At 36.0% G+C, this 21879-nt stretch overlaps 1 protein-coding gene across 1 annotated transcript in view; it reads left to right on the top strand.

The window, feature by feature from the left end:
• The window catches only part of LOC129233041 (protein phosphatase 1 regulatory subunit 37-like), a 21165-nt gene extending 2866 nt beyond the window's left edge, over positions 1-18299 (top strand). Inside the window, exons 2-9 of the mRNA XM_054867123.1 lie at positions 232-360; positions 4819-4960; positions 5643-5809; positions 8650-8808; positions 11330-11457; positions 12704-12821; positions 16317-16542; positions 18161-18299. Coding sequence (XP_054723098.1) covers positions 232-360; positions 4819-4960; positions 5643-5809; positions 8650-8808; positions 11330-11457; positions 12704-12821; positions 16317-16542; positions 18161-18195 — 1104 coding nt within the window. The 3' untranslated portion in view covers positions 18196-18299. The remainder of the gene's footprint in view (positions 1-231; positions 361-4818; positions 4961-5642; positions 5810-8649; positions 8809-11329; positions 11458-12703; positions 12822-16316; positions 16543-18160) is intronic.
• The last annotated feature ends 3580 nt before the right edge of the window (positions 18300-21879 follow it).

Here is a 21879-nt window from a genome sequence, read left to right as displayed (position 1 = left end):
GGCAGATTGCCAAATTACATACAATCCGCAGTCAAACAGTATATCAGAAACTATTTTTGACTATTTTCTATTTTACGAGCTAAAATTTTTAGTAACAGTACTCGGTGACTGCCCTGATTGTATTACTGTGTCTTTTATTTATTTTATTTTATTTTATTTATTTATTTATTTATTTATTTATTTATTTTTTGTCTGACTTGCTGTGAGCTGACTGTATTTTTCTTTTACCAGGACTTGGGAGTGTGCCACCTGGTGGATGGCCTGTGTCAACAGGCTTCCGCAGAAGGGGGCCTGAGGAGCCTGGGCCTGCGGGACAACGGCCTAACGAAATCGGGAATGGCCCACATCAGTCGAGCCCTGGTGAGTCCCTCATCTTTCATCAGCACCCGTTCTTTCTAGTGGCACTACAATCACTCGGATCGTGAAGATCTTGTAGCATGTTGACTCTTTACAGCATGATGTTTGTAGTTAAACAGCAATAACTACAGCAGTGCTGAAAATGAAGGGGTGCTGGGTGCCACTCCCGAAATATTTGGGTTATTATTGTAAAAACAATGCAAATTTAAAGTAAATTGGTTTCAAACAACCTTTTTATCTCTACATAGTATAAAGTTAAGTCCCCAAAAAGCGTCTGTGTGTTTGAACTCGCTAAACTCGAGAACTACCCGGCCGATTGCGATGAAATTTTCACAGTTTGTTCCTTTAAGTCCTGAGAAGGTTCGCAGACCAGTTCGGAAAAAATTCGATGAATAGTTCTTTTTTTATTCCAATTTAGGCCCAAATTTCACTTAAATTCCCGAATATGGGGGTGAAAAATTATTCGCAATGCTAAAATTTAGGAACTACTTTCTTCATTAAATTTCTCAATAAAAAGTGAAGGAATTGTCCTACAGTTTTCGTTTTGACACCATTGGAAAGAGCTACCTTTTTTACTCCAGATCTAACTCGACCTACGGTCAAAAGTTTAACCCTCTATCTCCATTAGAAAAAAAGTTACAAGCGAATGAAATGAAGTTCAAAAATCTGTTCTCTATTCAAGTTTTTAACCATTTTATTTTGCGTTTCCACGGTAACGCTTTTTGAATCCATCGTTTCCATCTTTCTCATTTTCAACTCTGAAACTTATTTTATTTTGTGTTTCCATGGTTACGCTTTTTAAATCCATCTTTCTCATTTTATTTTAATTTCTTAAAAGTATTTTAATATCAGTCGTCATTGTTTGGAGTTGAAATTTTGCATGATGATTTTTTTTTCTTTTATTTATGCCTGATTGTTGAATATACATCACTTGACACAATTTTTGTTTTCAAAATAGACCGGGCAAAGCCGGGCAACGCAGCTAGTAAGCTATAAAGTAAATTGGTTTCAAACGACTTTTTTTAAATAAAATAAATGTCTGTATTTTGAATTGACATTGACATAAGCCCTTTTATTGGCCTGAAAAAAGTCCATCACTTGTGATATCTGCTCTTTTAACAAGAAGTTCCGTCTAGAACTAAACGAGCCTACTTTCCCGTATACCCATACTACTTTCCAGTTTCTGATCAATATTCTCAAAAATAGCCAAAATCGTAAATTGCTTCAAACTTATTTTTTAATATTTTAAGCAGATTTCTAGGAATAAAATATTCCTCACTCATCTAAAACATTAAATGCGTAAAAAAAAAAGGAACAAATGAAATAGCAACACCGTTTAAACTAAGCAGCTAATACACATTTTTCCATTAAAAAAAATTCTTTAACAGCTTTTAAAACAAAAAACTAATAATTAAAATTAATAACCTCATTAAAATAAATACATCATATCAAAAATAAAATCATTTCTTTTTCCCCTGTTGCCAAAAATGATTTTTTAAATGAATTAATGCACTTACCAAAATAAATAATAACAATAAAATGTCAACTTAGAGAAATAATTTTCATTGTCAAAAAAAAAATCATCTGTGCATATCTTTACGTAGAAACATAAATGACTTCAAGTTTATCTAAATTAAAACTCTAGCGTGAAAATAAAAACAAGTCATATCGACAATAATTATTTCACAGTTAAAACCATAGCTGTGGAGTCGGAGTCAGAGTCAATCTCATTTTGGGATTAAGGAGTCGGAGTCGAATATCCAAGAATCAGAGTCAGTCATTTGTCCTCCATGTATAAATTTTTGCCAAAGCTATGAATTCAGAGTCGAAGTCAGTTGGAGTCGGACTAACTGTCGGGCACAAGAGTCGGAGTCAGGTGCCACTAAATTCTCGGAGTCGGAGTCTGGAGTTTGTAGTCAAGAGCTATTTCCAACAAAATCTGTTTGAAGTAAATCCGCCTTTAAGTATGGAATATTCATTGACTTTCAGTTTCCCAATAGGGGACCCCCCCCCCCTTGTGTTAAGGGATTTGAACTGTTCAAAATTGAACGGAAAATTGTTCAAATCAAAAAGATATTTTATATACAAGTTTTTCATCAAAAGCTTTTTCCTACAAAGTTTGTTTGAAGCAAATTCGCCTCACAGTTCGGAATTGCCTCGAATTTCCCCGTAGGTGCTAATGTTAAGTTTTTTTGAACAGTTCAAAATTGAACAAAAAATAGTTCAAATCAAAAAATGAAATATAGGAATGAGGTGTCCTCGCCGAAATTTTTCGAACAAAAAAAAATTGTTCGAATCGGACTATTCACTCAAAAGTTATTATGGGGGGGGGGGGGGAACAGACAGAACGACAGACATTTCTCCCCATCTCAATACCCTACTTTCCAATTTTTAATTTTTCGATATTTAATTTTATTTTATTTTTGACTTTTTTTTTGTAATATTTTCAAGGATGCATTAAGCCTTCTTTCATGCTCTTTTTTTTCTTTCTCCGACTTTTACTGGGAAAGTAAAATCTTTCATCAAGTCTAGAGTATTCTTTCATATAAATAAATAATAATAAATAAATAAATGTATTTACTTATATGTATTCTATTTTTATATTTCTTGTTAATAATAAGGAAAAATAAAAATACAATAAATATCTCTTGATTCAAAATGAGATGATTCGGTATCTCAACTGTAGCCAGCATCTGATTGGGCAAGAAGCTCATTTGCATGCGATGATGCCAATGGACAGGGTTGGGTTTTTTGCTGGCAAAAAGGTATTTTTGCCGCGACAGTGGAAAAAAACATGAAAAAAAACGGCAAAAATGGAAAAAACGGCAAAAACCTAATTGCAAATAAAGTAGCATTATAGTGTTAATCAAGAAATAGTGATAATATAATATAAATAATGGACTTTAATACTTTAGTTATGTCTCTCCATGTTACTTCTCATTTATAAGGTGAAAAATAAATAAAAAACAAATGTTGGGATTGCAAAACTCAAGATTTTAAATGTTTGCTAAAACAATTTTTTCAGAATGAGCCACTTCCTTCAATGCTAAAACAAAGAATGTTTACTTAAGCTTAGTAAATAAATAATTAAGTTTGAATTCTAATTATATATATATATATACACATATTTAATTAAACACTTTTTTTTTTTGATACCACTAAGATTTTAAAGCTATTTAATTCAATCTAAATTAAAATTCTAAATTAAATTCAATCTAATGATATTTCAATCTAAAGAAATGTATTTTGCTTTTTAATTACTTTTATTTCTTTTATTATATAGTTGCATCTTGATTAAGTATAATTTATATAGATATTTAGTATTCTGTAAAAAATGCTATAATAAACAAGCTAATTACATTTTCATTGTAAGTTAATTATTTGTCTTAGATGTTACAAACTGAAATTTTATGTTAATATTTAAAATTTTAAAAGTAAAAAAAATGCTCCATAACTTTAAAAGTAAGTTAAACCTTAATTTTTTTTTAAACTATAAAAATAATTGAATCAAAATTTTATCGAAATCTTTTCATGCTCATACTTTTATATAAAAGGGAAAAAAACTTTAAGATTTTAAATCTTTGCTAAAACATTTTTTTTAGAATGAGCCACTTCCTTCAATGCTAAAACAAAGAATGTTTACTTAAACTTAGTAAATTAATAAATTAATAGAAAGATTGAATTCTAATTATATATATATATATATATATATATATATATATATATATATATATATATATATTTAATTAATCACTTTTTTTTGATCCCACTAAGATTTTTAAGCTATTTAATTAATAACAGAATACTTACTTGAATATAGAAAAATATTAACTTTTCCTCACTAAAGAAACAATGCATTTTTCTCACTTACTGGGAAAATGGATAGCCAAGAGTAGAATTTAAAAAGATGAAAAAAAAAAAAGCTGATCAATATGTGCATTCTATATTCACTCTACTTTTTAGTGATACCAGCTCACTCTACAGAAAATGGCAAAGCCTTTTATCAATTATCAGTAAGAAGTTACCCCTTTTCATCGCAAGTTAATTATTTGTCTTAGATGTTACAAACTGAAATTTTATGTTAAAGTTAAAAAATTTAAAAGCAAAAATGCTCCATAACTTTAAAAGTAAGTTAAACCTTAATTTTTTTTAAACTATAAAATTGATTAAATTAAAATTTTATCAAAATCTTTTCATGCTTTTACTTTTATATAAAAGAAAAAAAAACTCCGTAAGTTAACACAAAATCTATTTTTGCCACTTTGGCAAAAACCTATTTTGCCGGGCGGTAAAAACCGTGGTTTTTTCCATGGTTTTTTCCGCCCCCCGGCAAAAACTTGCCAACCCTGCCGATGGACCAATCGGGCTGTGAATGTCACTGCACCTGTGATTTTCATTCGCATATTTTGTTTTTTTACCACCATGCGTTCTGTGAAATTCTTTTCCGATTTCTCTCGTCAGTTGGTGTGCGATTCGTTGTGTGATCTGGACCTCTCCTGCAACGATGTGGGGGATGAAGGGTTGCAGCAGCTGAAGCAGGGGCTTCTCTCCAACCACACCCTCAACTCCCTCTGCTTCAGGAACACCAAGGTCACCTGCGAAGGTCAGTCCCTCCCTCTTTTCCCCTCTCATTCGCTCGCCCTCATTTCCTGCGTGGTTTATCTGATGATGGGATGAAACCCATCTCTAATAATGTCGTAAATTAGCAGAGTATAATAAATAACTTTAAACTTTTTTTTTAAGAAAAGAAATAGCTTTATTTGCTATCAACCCTTAAAATAAAAACACAATCGTTTTAAATAAATATTTTTATGATGACCAATTGAATCCGAAGTAAAAGATTTTAAACAGCCTTTGCATTTACTCCTTGTCTGTAAGTATTTAGTGTACCATAATTGTGATTTCAAGAGGAAACTAATTTTTTAAGATTAATTTTAATTATAAAAGGCACAAACGCATTAGAAACACATAAGACTAAAGATATTACTTGAACTAATTTGGTACATTCTGGAGATATAATGTTTTCACCGTGTTGCCGACCTAAGACAACTTAACATTTAATAGTTATATCTTGGAAGACTTTCGGTTTCTACTATTATATAAATGATAAATGTCCAAATTGATTCAGATTTTTCACATCGTTGGTTTTTCAACGAAATTAAAGGAAAAAAGTACACCCACCAAAAAGTACAACTGGGGGTACAGGGCCCACATCGTTCTCAGAATGACATCAGGAACATGGTCTGTATCGAATCTCTACTGACGACGTCGTTCGATATTGACAGGTGCGGTGGCCCTGGCGGAGTGCATCGCGGACCACCGCCACATCGCCCACCTGGACCTGCGGGAGAATGCGATCGGACTGGCCGGACTGATGGCCCTCTCCCTCTCCCTGGGGCACAACCGGAGCCTCTCGGCCCTGGACCTGGACGAGGTGCCGCCCGACCAAGAGGTGAGTCGGACCTTCAACTATTCCAGAGGGTTGTATGAGATGAAAGGGAGGGGGGCTCAACCGAACCAAGCACTGCAATCAGATGTCTATTGTACTAATGCCGAAACAGAAGTTTTAAGAGCAGACCAGTAGCTGAAGCAAATCAGGACCAAGTTGTTTAAACCTGTAGACAGAAAGCACTCGGCAGTTGCACACAATATGAGTAGCATATTCCTCATGAAAAAGGCAACCAATATGCAAGTTGTATCATTACTTCCACTCATCATACAGAGGTCGAAGTGGTCCTATATATCCTATATTTCCTATATTTTCAAAAAAAAAAGCATGAAAATCGTCCTATATTTCCTATATTCCTGTTTTTTATCCATTTTTTTTCTTTAAAACAACAGTAAAAAAACTATCTGACTTCGGATTTTTCGTCGAAAGTACGTGTGCAAACGAATTTCAAATTAAAAAAACACAACTCACTTAATCCTGCAACAGGCATCCTCTCTCATTGTCTACAGCAATATGACGTCACTGTAGTTGGTGGAGTTTCGAGAACGAATTCTGAAGTCGGATTTAGAATTTTGCGTTTGGCAACAGCAGTTTGTTTTGTTTTCCAGCGTGATTTTCGGTTTTTGTTTTCGCGGGTGTATTTTTTTGTTTAATGCATTTTCTGATCGGAATGTTCTAATAGTCTTTTTGCAATCTTTTTTTTTTTTGTGGAATTTTATAGCACAAAATATCTATATTTGTGCTACAAAGCATTGGTTATTTCCTGTTAGTTCTCAACACAAAGACGGTTTTTATTTACTTATATAAGCTATGTTTGTGACACTTCTATCCCTGAAAAAATTGTGAGTTACTGTATTAATTATCAATAAATTTCACTTTGTACTTTTTTTTTTTTTTTTTTTTGTCTACAAAGTACATTTTTTTCAAAAATTATTCTTTCAACTACAGGAAAGTCATTTCAGGTGTAAGTTATAATTTTGTTTGAGGGTTTTTTTTAAACAAAATCATTGATAAGAATAAATAAATAATATATATGTATTATTTCTTTTTTCATAGCAAAACTATTCATATAATGTGTCCTATATTTGTCCTATATTTTTTGTGGAAAATGTCCTATATGTGACAAGTCGATCACTTCTACCCCTGATCATAGTAAGGGGTTGCTTCATTGTGCAATGACCATTGAGAAGACCAATACCCTTTAAAGAGTTCCATTGCCCTAAAACTCAAACAATCCCTATCAAGCTCCTTAGTCGGACATTGTCCGAGTTATGCAAGTCATGATACAGCTTCCGCCTGAATGTAACATATGAAAAAAAGTAGCAGTCCCATTGAGATTCTTTGAAATCCCAATTGCTGGTTCAGGATCAAAAGGTGTATCAGAACATTTTTGAGCAAGGTGATCCGCTTTTTCATTACTTTCGATGCCAGCAAGGTCAGATTCCCCTACAGAAAGAGATCTTGCAGATTTGCAAGAGTACAACACATTTCGTAGCATTCCCATATAAATGTAGGATGTCATTAGGACCTTTAAGGCTGCTTCACTATCAGAGCAGGTGTGAACACATTTGTTCCTGTAGCCTTGATTCAAACAAATAATGCAACACATCAAGGTGGCAATGAGCTGATTAAATAATAAGTTGGAAAATATATTAAACAGTAATCTTAAGCTAATTATTTAAATAATATAAACAGTATTTTCTAATTGCTAAGAAGAATGAAAAAAAAAACTTCAATCCCTCCCCCACGCTATAAGGCTGTAGCATTATCTGCCATAAGCCTCCTAACATATCACCCTGGACTAAACTTTATTTTAGTCCATTTACTGTAAAAACAATGCATGTTTATTAAAATAAATATTCAACTAATATCTGCCTAATACGTTAAAATTAAACGACTGTAGAAGACAATTTGTTCTAAAATATTATATAAAATAAATACAGCTAGCTCTAACAAGTGAGTGTTCTTGAGCAATGTGGGAAACTTCCTGCACTGTCATTCTGTTCAAAATTCTAATAAACAGAGTTTCCCCGAGAGCCTGAAAGGGGGGTTCAGATTTTAAAATGTTTCATATGCACAAAAAACAAATGTTTTCACTAAATAAAATAGTGCCAGTAGTAAAATTTTAACTTCAGAATGTAGTACGGCAATTTTTGCACAGAAAGCAGGACGAGGTGGTCATTGTTTTGAGCTATTCAAATTTCAGGCTAATCCAGAAACAAGGGCACCCATATAGGGGGGCAAGGGGGCTCTAGCCCTCCCCCCCCCTTTGAAATGAGAACTTCCTTGCTTTTAGTGCTTTTTGCTTTGCAATTATGTATAAAAGTTTCGTTTCCAGCCATTAGTGAATAAGTTATTAAAAATGTAAAATTTTAATATCTCTAATCTGTACTGAAATTGGTTTCCATGGGGAAAATATTCTGCTAAACCATGGGGAACATTTTTGAGCCCTCCCCCCCCTTAAAGTTTTGGGTATGGGTGCCCTTGCCTGGAAATGAGGAAAAGCTACTTTTTTAGTAGAGTTGTGGGCACTCGGAACAGCTTACTGGAAGAGGTGTTATTGAGCGAGGGGGTGAATAGCTTTAAGAGGGCCATTGATCTTCATTGAGGGCTCATAAACTGACTAGGACCAACCTAGCTCAGCCCAGAGCCTGTTGCTGGTCGTCACTTTTGTATTTGTAATTGCTAAACTCTAAGATAAAAATGTTGTCTCATACCAACATTTATTTCAAGCTACAGCAATTTATTTGATGTATGACCACTTTATCCCAGTGACCGTATTTCCCCCACCAGACTCTAGTATCTTCTCTCGAGGGTAAAGGTTCACTCTTTCTTCCCGGCAGGACGAAGAGGAGGCCGAGCAGCGGCGCAAACTGGCGCAGGAGATCGCGGAGCTGTGCCGGCGCAACCGGGGAGAGGAGGAGGACGTGCCGGTGGTGAGGAGCGAAGCCGAGCTCACCTCGCTCATCATAGAGAAGACTCAACCCAGACCGACCACACAGGTGAGGCCGACGTCGATCGACGTCGGGGGTAGAGATTCGGTGGATGGCTCGTAGCATTCTTTAACAATAAGTAAAAAAGGGAGAAATTTAGCGTTGGGAGTAGAGATTCGGTGGATGGCTCGTAGCATTCTTTAACAATGAGTAGAAAATTGAGAAATTTAACATCGGGGGTAGAGATTCAGCGGATGGCTCGTAACATTCTTTAACAATGAGTAGAAATGGGAGAAATTTAACGTCGGGGGTAGAGATTCGGTGGATGGCTCGTAGCATTCTTTAACAATAAGTAAAAAAGGGAGAAATTTAGCGTTGGGAGTAGAGATTCGGTGGATGGCTCGTAGCATTCTTTAACAATGAGTAGAAAATTGAGAAATTTAACATCGGGGGTAGAGATTCAGCGGATGGCTCGTAACATTCTTTAACAATGAGTAGAAATGGGAGAAATTTAACGTCGGGGGTAGAGATTCGGTGGATGGCTCGTAGCATTCTTTAACAATGAGTAGAAAAGGGAGAAATTTAACGTCGGGGGTAGAGATTCGGTGGATGGCTTGTAGCATTCTTTAACAATGAGTAGAAAAGGGAGAAATTTAACATCGGGGGTAGAGATTCAGTGGATGGCTCGTAGCATTCTTTAACAATGAGTAGAAAAGGGAGAAATTTAACGTCGGGAGTAGAGATTCGGTGGATGGCTCGTAACATTCTTTAACAATGAGTAGAAATGGGAGAAATTTAACGTCGGGGGTAGAGATTCGGTGGATGGCTCGTAGCATTCTTTAACAGTGAGTAGAAAAGGGAGAAATTTAGCGTCGGGGGTAGAGATTCAGCGGATGGCTCGTAACATTCTTTAACAATGAGTAGAAATGGGAGAAATTTAACGTCGGGGGTAGAGATTCGGTGGATGGCTCGTAGCATTCTTTAACAGTGAGTAGAAAAGGGAGAAATTTAGCGTCGGGGGTAGAGATTCAGCGGATGGCTCGTAGCATTCTTTAACAATGAGTAGAAAAGGGAGAAATTTAACGTCGGGGGTAGAGATTCGGTGGATGGCTTGTAGCATCCTTTAACAATGAGTAGAAAAGGGAGAAAATTTAACATCGGGGGTAGAGATTCAGTGGATGGCTCGTAGCATTCTTTAACAATGAGTAGAAAAGGGAGAAATTTAACGTTGGGGGTAGAGATTCGGTGGATGGCTTGTAACATTCTTTAACCCTCTGACGATCCTGGGTCATGAAAGGTGTGAAATTCTTCCAAATGAAAAAAAAAATTTTGAGTAACTTGCCATATAAATCAAGTACCCTACCTTCTATTGATGCCTACCTATCGTCCTGCACCTTGGACCGTTTGACAACAAACATTTATCATCAGAAAAAAAGTGGAAAATGCTTTTAAAACATGCTCGGTAGGGCGTGATAAGACGTTCAAAACCATCAGATAGTTAACAATGAGTAGGACAGTGAAAAATGTAACGTCGGGGGTAGAGATTTAGTGGATGGCTCGTAACATTCTTTAACAATGAGTAGGACCGTGAGAAATTTAATGTCGGGGGTAGAGATTCGCTTGATGGCTTGTAAAATTCCTTAGCAATGAGCAGAACAGTGAGAAATTTGATCATTTTAAATTCAACTATCGAGTTTATGAAGCTGCTTCCTAGCTGCATTGCTTACTGCAAGCTGCATGGTCTTACTCAAAAATTAAAGTTGTTTTAAGTGCTGCATGTTCAGCACTCAGGCAAAGAACAAAGTAAAATTTCCTGTCAATTTGTAGAAAAGAGCCATTTTCTGACTCAAAATGAAAGTTGGACCTCTTTGGATTTTTTTAGAATCCCAAAACTTAAGTCATATCTATATTTTAACCAGCACCAGGAGCAATCTTTCCGTGTTGATAGCAGCATGTGTTAATGAATGAAGTCCTGAAATTTTTAAAATTCTGAAAAACGAATGTACATCAACTTATCAGAATTTTGCCAATCTACAGTGGTGGCTAAAATTATTAAGACATAAGAAAAAAAAACCCTAAATCTTTGATGCATTTGGTCGGAAAGTTATACAAATTTCATGAATGGAAACGAATGGTGAAAGAAACATTTTTAATTACTTTTATTGGAAATACATAAGAATTTCATATTCATAGAATGAAGTTGACGGACAAAATTATAAGGACTAGTAGATTTGTGTGTTCTGTACTACATAATGATAAAATGCTTAGTAAGTGATTATTTGGTGGATTGTTCCCTTTTAATTACTTAACTTAATTAGTTGGTGCATTATTTTTCCTTTTCATGTAATTTTTAGTCTTATTTCAAGCCATGGTTATTCCTTTTTTTAAGCTCGCAAAAAAAAGACTACTCGTTGAATTGCCAAATACATAGTTTCTGCGTAACTTTGACCAAACATGGCTGCGAATTGGAAAGCATTGGCTCGGAACACACTGTTATGTACCTATAACAGAAAAGTATTTTCATATTTACTGACAAATATGTATGACATTTACAAAATAATCTATTTACAAAATGTGACTCTCGGTGCAGGTTTCTGGCAGAAATCGCTTCAGGGTGCAGAGGGTGTTCCTGGATGGGGATGGGGGGGAGGAAGAATCCCCCGTCTTCTCCCTGGAAGAGGAGGATGCGGAAGAAGAGAGAGAGGAGTCCTCCAAGAGGTGATTTTTTCCACTCTTATGTTGTAAATATAAGTTTTATGTGTTTTTGCATATCAGTACTTGAATGTTGTTTTTCAATAAATATTAAAAATAATATATAACTTAGGTAGATTTTATTCTGTTTTTGATACTATTTCACTGAAAATCTAGTTTTGGACAGGACGGTAAAAACCGAGATTTTTCTGTGATTTTTACCATAGCCAACCTTAAGTTAGACATATAGATATTAACAGATAAATAGAGATATAAATAGATGGCATAAACAGAAAGACAAGTTGATCTAAATAGAGATAAAAATCGATAGATAAATGCATATAGATAGATTGATGTATATTATCAGAGATATAAATAGATATAAATAATAAATGTTATTAAATGCATTTTTAGACAGATAGATAGAAATGGATAAATTAAAGTTAAATAAGTCTATAGATATACTCTGCCGTGGGAAGGTAAAGGGCAGTATTGGCAGGAATGAGTTTTTGAGACATTTGAAGATGCACGTTTGGATTTTACACAAACAATAGTAAAATGTTGGAATTTTGATTTTTTTTCGATGGCTTCGGTTTTAGCTGAAACCAAATGAGCAAGCTTGTACGGCTAAAGTACAATACATGACAAAAATGCAAAACAAGGAAGAGTTTGTACTTTCACGGCAGTATCGAAAAATATAGGTTTATGCGCGAAATGGTCCCAAAGAGTGATGACGGATTCGATAACTTACGATGTCTAAACGAAAAGCCGAGAGGCTAAATTCCGTAAGTCAATGAACAATATTACTTGCTTATACAAGCAGAGATAATACCACGCAGTGGAAGATGCAGAATCAAATGTTAATGTGAAGAAATGAACATTGGAAACATGTTTAAAATCTTACCAAAAATGTATTGGTCCATAGAAACTAAAATAAATAGACTAACAAAATAAACTAATAAGAATAAACCCTGGCCATAAGCGGAGGCGGAGTTCGTAACTTCCCAACACCTACCGGACCTAACACCCAAGAGGCTGACGAACACGAAAGAGAAAGAACGATTAGAATCGTTCACTATTTATACTTGCCTCATTTGCATACGATCGGGCATCAAAGGATGCCGACCTAATACTGAAACTTTACACGTGTCGAAAGAGTCGAGGAGTTAATCCAATTTGAATAAAGTCGATTTTACATCACATTAGGAATGAGAACGCGGTTAAATATCGTTTACCGATGTCTATCAGGATTGACAATGTGTTCCGTCCCCAGGTACATCCGGCACCAGGACTCCATCGCGGTCCACATGCAGAAGGTCCGGAGCTCCAGGTCCGAATGCCGCAAGATCTCGGACTCCGGGGAAGAGGAAGGAGAGGATAGGAATCCCGAGGTATGTCCGTTCTCTCTCTCTCTTTCTTGGTCGAACCTCCCAAATTTCCATGCCAAATTAAATAAATGCAGGGTAGTTGAAAGAAATGTACTCACTAATGAACAATATACAGTCGGACCTCCATATATCGAAGTAGCAAATTGTCGGAAAAGAATTCGATGCGTAGAAATTTCGATGTATAGAAACGATCTTATTTTATCCTAAAAGTCTCCTAAAACATTAACGTTAAAGCTAAGTTACGTGTATGAAACCTAATTTCTAATTTATACGAGCATCGGAGTAAATGAAAGTTAATTATTAAAAATATAACAGAAATTATATTTTTGCGCCTTCATACATCTTCATTCTTCTGCAATTCAACTCGATCCGCAACGTTAGGGGATTTTCGTTTTGACAAATCGAGAGAAAAGCAAAAAATCAATCTACTTAACTTGAATGATTTCTACTGCAGCTAAAAAGACTAGGAATGATAATCAACAGAACAAAAGAGATGACTTGAAACTGATTTTACAGTGTTACTGATTACAACTAAGATTTGAAAAAACTTGAGGGAATTTAAGAACTCAAGAACGAAACAACGACCTATCCACACACCCTTCAACCCCAGATTTCTTATGAGTTCCGTAGCAACCTTTAGTGTGAACATCATTTTCTCCCCTAACCTTCATTTTTCGTGAGACAAACAGTCTAAAGTGGAAAAAAAATCTACGAATGTCTCAAAAAAAAATTCGATATATAGAGATTTTTTCTATATATAGAAACAATTTTTCTATTTAATAAACAGAAATTTGCTGGAATTTCAATATATAGAAAATTTTGATATGTGGAAGTTCGATATATGGAGGTTTGACTGTATGTATTCTGATATATTCTATATAAATGATACATATAAATTATAGGCACAGGACAAAAATCGCGATCCCAAAAGCGAAACCTTTTTGCACAAAAGTATAAAAGATCATGCATTTCTTATCCTAACCATGCTACTGATATTTTATTTTCCCCATACTTAAAATATTTCAAAATCAGGGGAAAAAAATCTCCATTTTCTGAAACTAGGGACTTGTGTGGATTTTTGATTTTTTTTCACTACAAGTAGGAGGTTCTAGTTCATATCTTATAGACATGTATATATAGTGTGTCTGTATTTATATATATACAGGGTGCAGCAGCTATTTGAGGACACACATTATAGTAGCCAAATTTTTCTGTGCTTTACAAAAATATAAATTTTTTCGTTGGAGATAGAAATTGCAGACCCCATTCTTACTCAGGAAATGAAGAGGCATGCCGTTAATGTCTCCTTGGATTCAGGGCAGACGGATTCAGACATTGCCGAGTTCTTGAAGGTCATTTGTTAACGAAGCTCGTAGAGAGTTGGGAGCTGCAAAGGGGGATGTGGTAGCAGTTTTGCGAAGGAATCGACATTGTTGACGTTCTTATTAGAATTAAATAAACATAAAATGTCTATCAACTCGTTCTTAGAGAGCCATCTAAATCAGTGCAGTTAAGGAAGCATGCAGCTTACCTCATCATATATTTTCTTCAACTGTTCTTGTATATCTATAATCCAAGTTGATATGTTAAGAATCTTCCGCTAAATGAGACTGATATCCATAGATGAATATTCAAACTCACTAAAACATTACTCCTTCTAAACCAAGAAACATAAATTTAATATATATATATATATTACAGCACTACATGTTTACAGTATGAGCAGTAAGAGAGAAGTGAATTGAGTTCTAACAAGGAATTAAAGTTCCTGGTTTGCTATTTGGCGACAGCGCCGTCTAGTGGAGGAAGTGGGCAACATACACAGTTTCTAACAGTTCTGACAATGTCAGGACACCTGAATTTGTCAGCCGGGTTATGCTGCTATCGATGAGGACCCTTGGAAAGCAATGAGAGCACTCGCTAATGAGCAGTAGGTTGATGAGGTTACCATCCAACGTGTGCTTCATGAGGACCTCCGTTACAAATCATACGTGATGTTGAGAGGACAGTTCATGTCCTACAGGACCAAGGTGAATCGCTTGACTAAATGAGGACCCTTGGAAAGCGATGAGGGCACTCGCTAATGAGCAGTAGGTTGATGAGGCTACCATCCAACGTGTGCTTCATGAGGACCTCCGTTACAAATCATACGTGATGCCGGAGAGGACAGTTCGTGTCCTACAGGACCAAGGTTAATCGCTTGACTAGAGCCAAAAGCCTTCTGGACAATCTCAAACACCCCGAGGAGCCAAGACCGCTCTGGTTTTTCTCGGACGAGAAGAACTTGGTTCAGGACCAAAAGCTGAATTGCAAAAAAAGATCGCTGACTGTGTAAGAGCCTTGTTGAGGTACCAGCTGTTATGCATACCAGATTTCCAGCATCAGGGATGGTTCTTGGTGTGGGTAAAGACATGTGATGCCTAATCATTTTTTTTTCGTCAAGGTGCCAGAGTTGCTTACGCAAAGGTATTAGTACGAGTTTTTCAGCCCTGGATCACTACTGCAGCACGTGGGTATGTTTTTCAACAAGACTCGGCACAGGTCCACAAAGCCAGAAAAACTCGAGGTTGGTTAAGCAAAAATTTTCAAGATTTTGTCATGCCTATCATTTGACACCCCAGATCTCAATCCAATCGACTGCAATGGGTGGGGCTCCAGTAGTCGTTCCCACATCACAGTTGCAGCTCTTAGAGCTATTATTTTTGAAAGAATGACGAAAATTTCGAAGACTCATCTCAATATTGCCTGCAGTCGGTTTCTACAGCGTATAGAAGCTGTCATTGCGGCTGTTGGTGGGTTTTTTGAATGATGTCGTCCTTTATGTATCTGACCACTTGAGAGAAAACTCTGATTCATAATAAATGCTGTTCTTCCTCAATTTGTTCCTTTTTTCTATGGACATCAATTTGTTCTCAAATACCTGCTACACCCTGTGTACATACAGTAGAAGACCGTTATAATGCACACCTTGGGACCAGAGCTTTTGCGTTATGCAGTTTGCAGCGTTATATAGGTGATTTCACAAATTTTGAAACTAATATTCAGAGTATATCTATGTATATTAGCACTTCAGAATGAGTTTTATCTGCAATGAGTATTAAAGCACTAATTATACAATTAGTCATTCACAAATAAATATGTTGCACAATTTAAAGAAAGTAAATTATTTTGCACTTCTACTAGCTTCATGGTTTGTATAACAGCTGCATTTTCAAGAGCCATCTGGTATTTTCTGTTTACTGTGAACATTAATTTTCATTTAAGAGCTTTGAACTAAGATGGAAAGATGTAAAACTGTTTCAACATTTAATTTGCCTGACAATTTTTATGTTTGCAAAGCAAAACAGGGATTTTTTAAACTTCAAAGCCTATTGTTTACTTCTGAAAAGTAGTGCAGTTTATAGAGAATTGCAATACATAGGTCAGCATTATAACGGTCTTCTACTGTATTGTGTATTGTAGCTCTGACTCACACTCTTGATTTGTTCTCTCCCGCAGGAGCGTCAGAAGAAGCTGACCTTCGTTCTCCCCGACGGGGGGGATGAAGGGGGCTGCTGGGGGCGCGCGGACCGGCGCATGAGCACCCCCGCCCTGGCCTCCCAGAGGGGGGCCGGGGGGCAGCAGAGGAGGAGGCTTCTCAGCCTCAAGCTGGGGAGGCAGCTGGAGGGGCTGGACCTGAGGAGCTCGGTGCCCCTCTCCCCCACTCGCCTCAGGGAGGGACTCGGTGAGTGGCCCCCCCCCCTTTATCACTCTTGATGGGAGGTCACCGTGACCTCCCAAAAGTGTCCCCGCTCAGAAAATTCCATCTCGCGAATCCGTGAAAATATTCCTCTTTTTTGAATTCCTAATGTTTCATTATGTTCAGGTGCGTTTGTGCTCATATTCTATCGCTCATTAAAATTTGAAGTTTTATTAGGAAAATTACAAACCCACACCCCCTAAAATTTTTAAGTTTGGTGCACCCCCCGAGGGTGATGAGGGACAAAAGAGATAGGATAACTTAAATTTTTCGAAATGAAAATTCCCATACACACATTAGGGAAATAAATATATAATATTTATTTATTTATTTTATTATTTATATCCTATTTTTATTTCCTCAGAAATACTTCGAATTTCAATATCCAATATATTGCGAATTTTTGCGAGTCTTTGTTCCCGCTGCACATGCGTGCAGGTGCATGTACGGCAGAACTGCAATTATACGAATAAATGTTGAACTGCACCCCCCTCGAATAATCAAAATTCGAATTATTAGATTTTTTTGATAGGTCCATTTTAATCGATTCTCGTATTTATGCTGAAAATGGAAGAAAAAGCTAAGATTTTAAAGAAAAAAAAGCTTTTAAAATTAATGAATAAATTATTTGCAGAATTTGTAACAATATTTTTCATTCTTACTCTGTTCGTGTGGTACAACAGCAACGGCCTCTGCCCGTGCATTGATCTTTGTAAATGCATTTGTTGATACAGTGGAGTGCCACAAATCCGCCGACCTGAAATCCGCCAAGATCCGAAATCCGCATCAGTTTTACCCGAAACTTAATTTTGCCGAAAAATAATTTTTGCGAAAGCAAAACTGCTATTTTGTTGCCTATAATCCGCCGAAAACGAATTTCGTCCCATTACGCTCTCAATCACTGAATAAAAAGATGATCTCAGTACAAAAATTTGAAACAATCCTCAATCTCAGAAATGTTTTCAAACAGGGGTGATTGTGAGTTCATCAAAAAATACCTGAAAGTTTCAAAGCGAGAATGAGGGGATTGGGGGGGGAATCTTTGGCCCCTATTATTTAAGTGCACCTTTGCCATACTATTAAATAGTTCTGAGTCAAAATAGTGTGTGTACATGTGATTAAAATTTTAATGGGTTACAAAGTTACTTTTGACCTGGTGTTATACAAAATTATCTCGACATTTGTCCATCTTAAGGGATAGGTGTCCATCTTAAGGCTCTTGCAGGTATATTTGATGAGTATTATATAATTTTTAAAAAATTGCGGAGGTAGGGAGATAAAAGCATAACAAAAAAAAAACGTAATTCCGGTATTTTCGGACTTAAAAATACCGGAAATACGTAAGAAAATACCGGAAATTCCTTAAAATACCGGAGCACAATCACCCCTGTTCAAAGTGTAAATAGCCAGCATCAATTGTAAATAACTGTAAGTATGTTATTTTTATTTTTTTTTTTTTTTTGAATATAAAGGTACGGCCTCCTTACTGGCCGGAAATCCACGAAATCTAAAATCCACACAGCCACTTCTCGAAACTTGTGCGGATTTTCGATCATCCACTGTAATACAAATCTGTTGACGTCAGTCTCTTTCTCCGTTCCAGTGTTCCCCGAACCCTTCGACAACAAGGTCCAGTGAGCGACTGCCATCTTCACCTCGCCTACTCACCGAACGTCTTCCCGGGTCCGGAAGTCCGGCCCGGAGGTCGAGGAAGGTCGTCCAGCCCGGAGAGTCCGAATCCCCGTCTTTCCGTCGAAACCAAGGGTCACCCTCAAAAAATGTTACACATCCACCGTGGACACGATTCGTCGAGAATGAATGAGTCGTTCTCAGCTCTATTCGGGGGGGGGGGGAATGGAATGACTTGCCCACCCCTCTTTCTGAAAGTACAGACAATTGACTGTATATACAGGGTGTTCCGTTTTAACCTGCAAGACCTTTATTCTCGCAACCGTTAGTCAGGGGTGCAGAAAATGTTTTTGACACCAACATTTCCCCCAATCTGTATGAAAATTTCCTCAAAATTTTACAATATGCTATATGTTTCAGATAAAAATTCATTCCTATTACAGTAGAAGACCGTTATAACGCACACCTTGGGACCAGCGCTTTTGCGTTATACAGGTTTTGGCGTCATATAGATCATTTCACACATTTTGAAACTAATATTCAGAATATATCTGTATATTAGCACTTCAGAATGAGTTTTATCTGCAATGAGTACTAAAGCACCCATATTACAATGAGTTGTTCACAAATAAATATGCTTTACAATTAAAAGAAAGTGAATTATCCTGCACTTTTACTAGCTTCATGGTTTGCATAACTGCTGCATTTTCAAGAGCCATCTGGTATTTTCTTTTTATTGTGAACACTAATTTTCATTTTAAAACTTTGGATTAAGATGGAAAGATGAAAAACTGTTTTAAAATTTAATTTGCCTAACCATTTTTATGTTTGCAAAGCAAAACAGGGGGATTTCTTTAACTTCGAAACCTATTGTTTACTTCTGAAAAGTAGTGCGGTTTATAGAGAATTGCGTTATATAGGTCGGCGTTATAACGGTCTTCTACTGTACTATAGGTAGAGATACTTTTGGGGGGGGGAGCAATTGCATCTTTAAAACTAATAGAATGAACTAGTAGCCGTAGGACTCGGTATCTAAAAAGCAAATTAAGTAAATGCATGTAAGTTTTAATTAAAATCTCCTATCTAATATTTATTATTAAATGTAAATTATTATCCAACAAATAGTTGATGAAAATATAAAGAGTGGTGATGCAAAAGAAAATGCATTCAAAAGACACTTGCAGAAAAAAAAAATTGGATTTTTTTTTTTTTTTAAATCGAATCTGCAAAATTTTCCCCAGATGCTTCAAATTTCCCCGATCCTAGATTGCCGGATCGGACATATTCTGCACCCATGCCGTTAGTCTTAGATGTATACTTCCAATTGCAAAAAATGTTCAAAATCAGATGCAGAGTTAAGATATTTAAAGTCTGGAGCAAAAATAAAAACGAATCAAAAAATACAAAATTTAACTTTTTATACGGGCCCCAGGTCCCCTAACTTATATTCAGGGAAATAATCTCCATTGAAAAACAATTCCAACACAAAAAGTTTGAAATTAGTACGACCCATATTTACTGAGGTATGAAACATAGCATTTCGTGACTCCAGGGCCCCAGGTGTTCTAATTTATATATTTAGGGAAATAATCTCCATTGAAAGATATTACTAACACAAACACCTTGAAACTTGTGCGACCATAACTCAAGGAGATATTCGAGTTTAAAGTTTTAAGGGACCGTACAAAAGATGAGATTGGAACTTATCGCCCTTTCAGAGGAATGTCAGGTTGTTGAAGTAAAAAAACTAAATACAGTTGGCTCTCTGTTTAACGACGCTCTATTTAACGACTTTCTCTATTTAACGACCGCTTTTCACGGTCCCAGATGGTCCACTGTAGTGTTAAAAGCGTTCTATTTAAGGACCCTTTCTACTTAAGAACGATTTTTTGTGGTCCCTTGAAAGTCCTTAAACAGAGAGCCAACTGTATTTAAATTTTTCATTACTATTCCAAAATAAATGCAAACATTACTCAATGATGCGCAAAAGCACACAAAAAAAAACCTCGAACAATTTGAAAATCACACTATATGCGCGCATATAATTTTAAACCTTTGTTAACCACTATATTTTCCCCCAAAAGGTTTTAATTATGGCGAGTGTAAAGTGGTGTAAATCACAAAACTCTGCATTTCACAGCTCAGTGAATATTGATTGTACTAATGTGAAACTTTTTCTGTTGGAATAATTTTTCAATGGAGAAATTTTCCCTAAATATAAGTTATGAGACCTGGGGCCCGTATAAAAAGTCACATTTCATATTTTTTGATGCATTTTTATTTTGGCTTCAGACTTTCAACATCTTAACTCTGCATCTGATTTTGAACATTTTCCCAATTGGAAGTAGGTATGAATCTAAGACTAACGGTTGAGAATATAGAGGTTAAAACGGAACACCCTGTGTATACAATGTAACCGCTGTTTAACCTGCAAGACCTCAATGTTCACAAACGTTGGTCCTAGATACATATTTCCAGTTCAAACAATGATCAAAAAGAGCTGCAGAGTTAAGATATTAAAAGTTTGAAATGAAAAAGAAAATGAGGGGAAAAATGCCAAATCTAACTTTTTATACGGACCCCGGGTCCCCTCACTTACCTGTAAGGAAATAATCTTCATTGAAAAATAATTCCAACACCAAAACGTTGAAATATTCATGACAAAAACTCAAGGAGATATACCAGTTCAAAGTTTTAAGGGACCATGCAGAAGATGAGATTGGAACTTATTGCCGTTTGAGGAAATGACGAGGATATGTCTGAAGAATGACGGGCTGCCCAAATAAAAAAAAGCAAAATAGTGGAGCACAGTTTACACGTTTCTCTTTTATACATTTTTATCGAATACATATTTTTATTGAATACACATTTTTCAAATGGTAGTCCAATACACATTAATGTTTACCTATTATACGTTTTTTCATTTATACGCTCTTTTGATACAGTCCCTTCAAAAACATATAAACGGTGCTTCACTGTATTTCTATTTTTCATTGCTGTTGAAAAATAAATGCAAGTGTTTAACTGTTTTGAAGCTTAATATTTAATGTTTAGCTGTTAAATGTTTTAACTGCTATAAAGCGTAAAGACATACTATAAAAGCTGGCACAATTTGGAAAAACACACTCTATGCCCACATATAGATTTAAACTCATGTTAGCCGCTATATTTCACCCGAAACAGTGTTATTGACTGCAAGTGTAATGTGGTTGGCAAGTTTCTGCCGAGGCGGTTAAAACCACTGGTAGAAACCGGTTAAAACCGGCATGGCAAAAACCACTTTCTGCCACATTTGCGGCAGAAACTGGCAAAAACTCACAAAGTGGCAAAAAATTAATTATTGACACAGAAAATGCATAGAAAAAATAATTGTTAACCAAAGCACAACTTAATTGCAATATTATCACGATTCAAAATCAAATGTTACATTGCCTCTTAGAAAAGGTGGTTCCTAAAATCTGAAGTTTCCCAATTCAATATGCACGAATTTTAGAATATTCTTGCAACAGAAGAGCTACAGGCAATGCATCAAGGAGCAAGCAATGTTCGTGAAACTTTCATCTAATTGTACTGGAAAAATAAGTTTGGAGAAATGGGGCCAATTTGTTCTACAAAGTTTTGACACTAGGTACAAAATCTACGCTAATATGGGCAAGTAAAATTCTGGCACTTTCTTCTTGAAACTCACGATAA

Source organism: Uloborus diversus, unplaced genomic scaffold (genome assembly GCF_026930045.1).
Source record: "Uloborus diversus isolate 005 unplaced genomic scaffold, Udiv.v.3.1 scaffold_15, whole genome shotgun sequence".
Taxonomy (NCBI): Eukaryota; Metazoa; Arthropoda; class Arachnida; order Araneae; family Uloboridae; genus Uloborus; species Uloborus diversus.
This window is presented reverse-complemented; position numbering and strand designations above follow the sequence as displayed.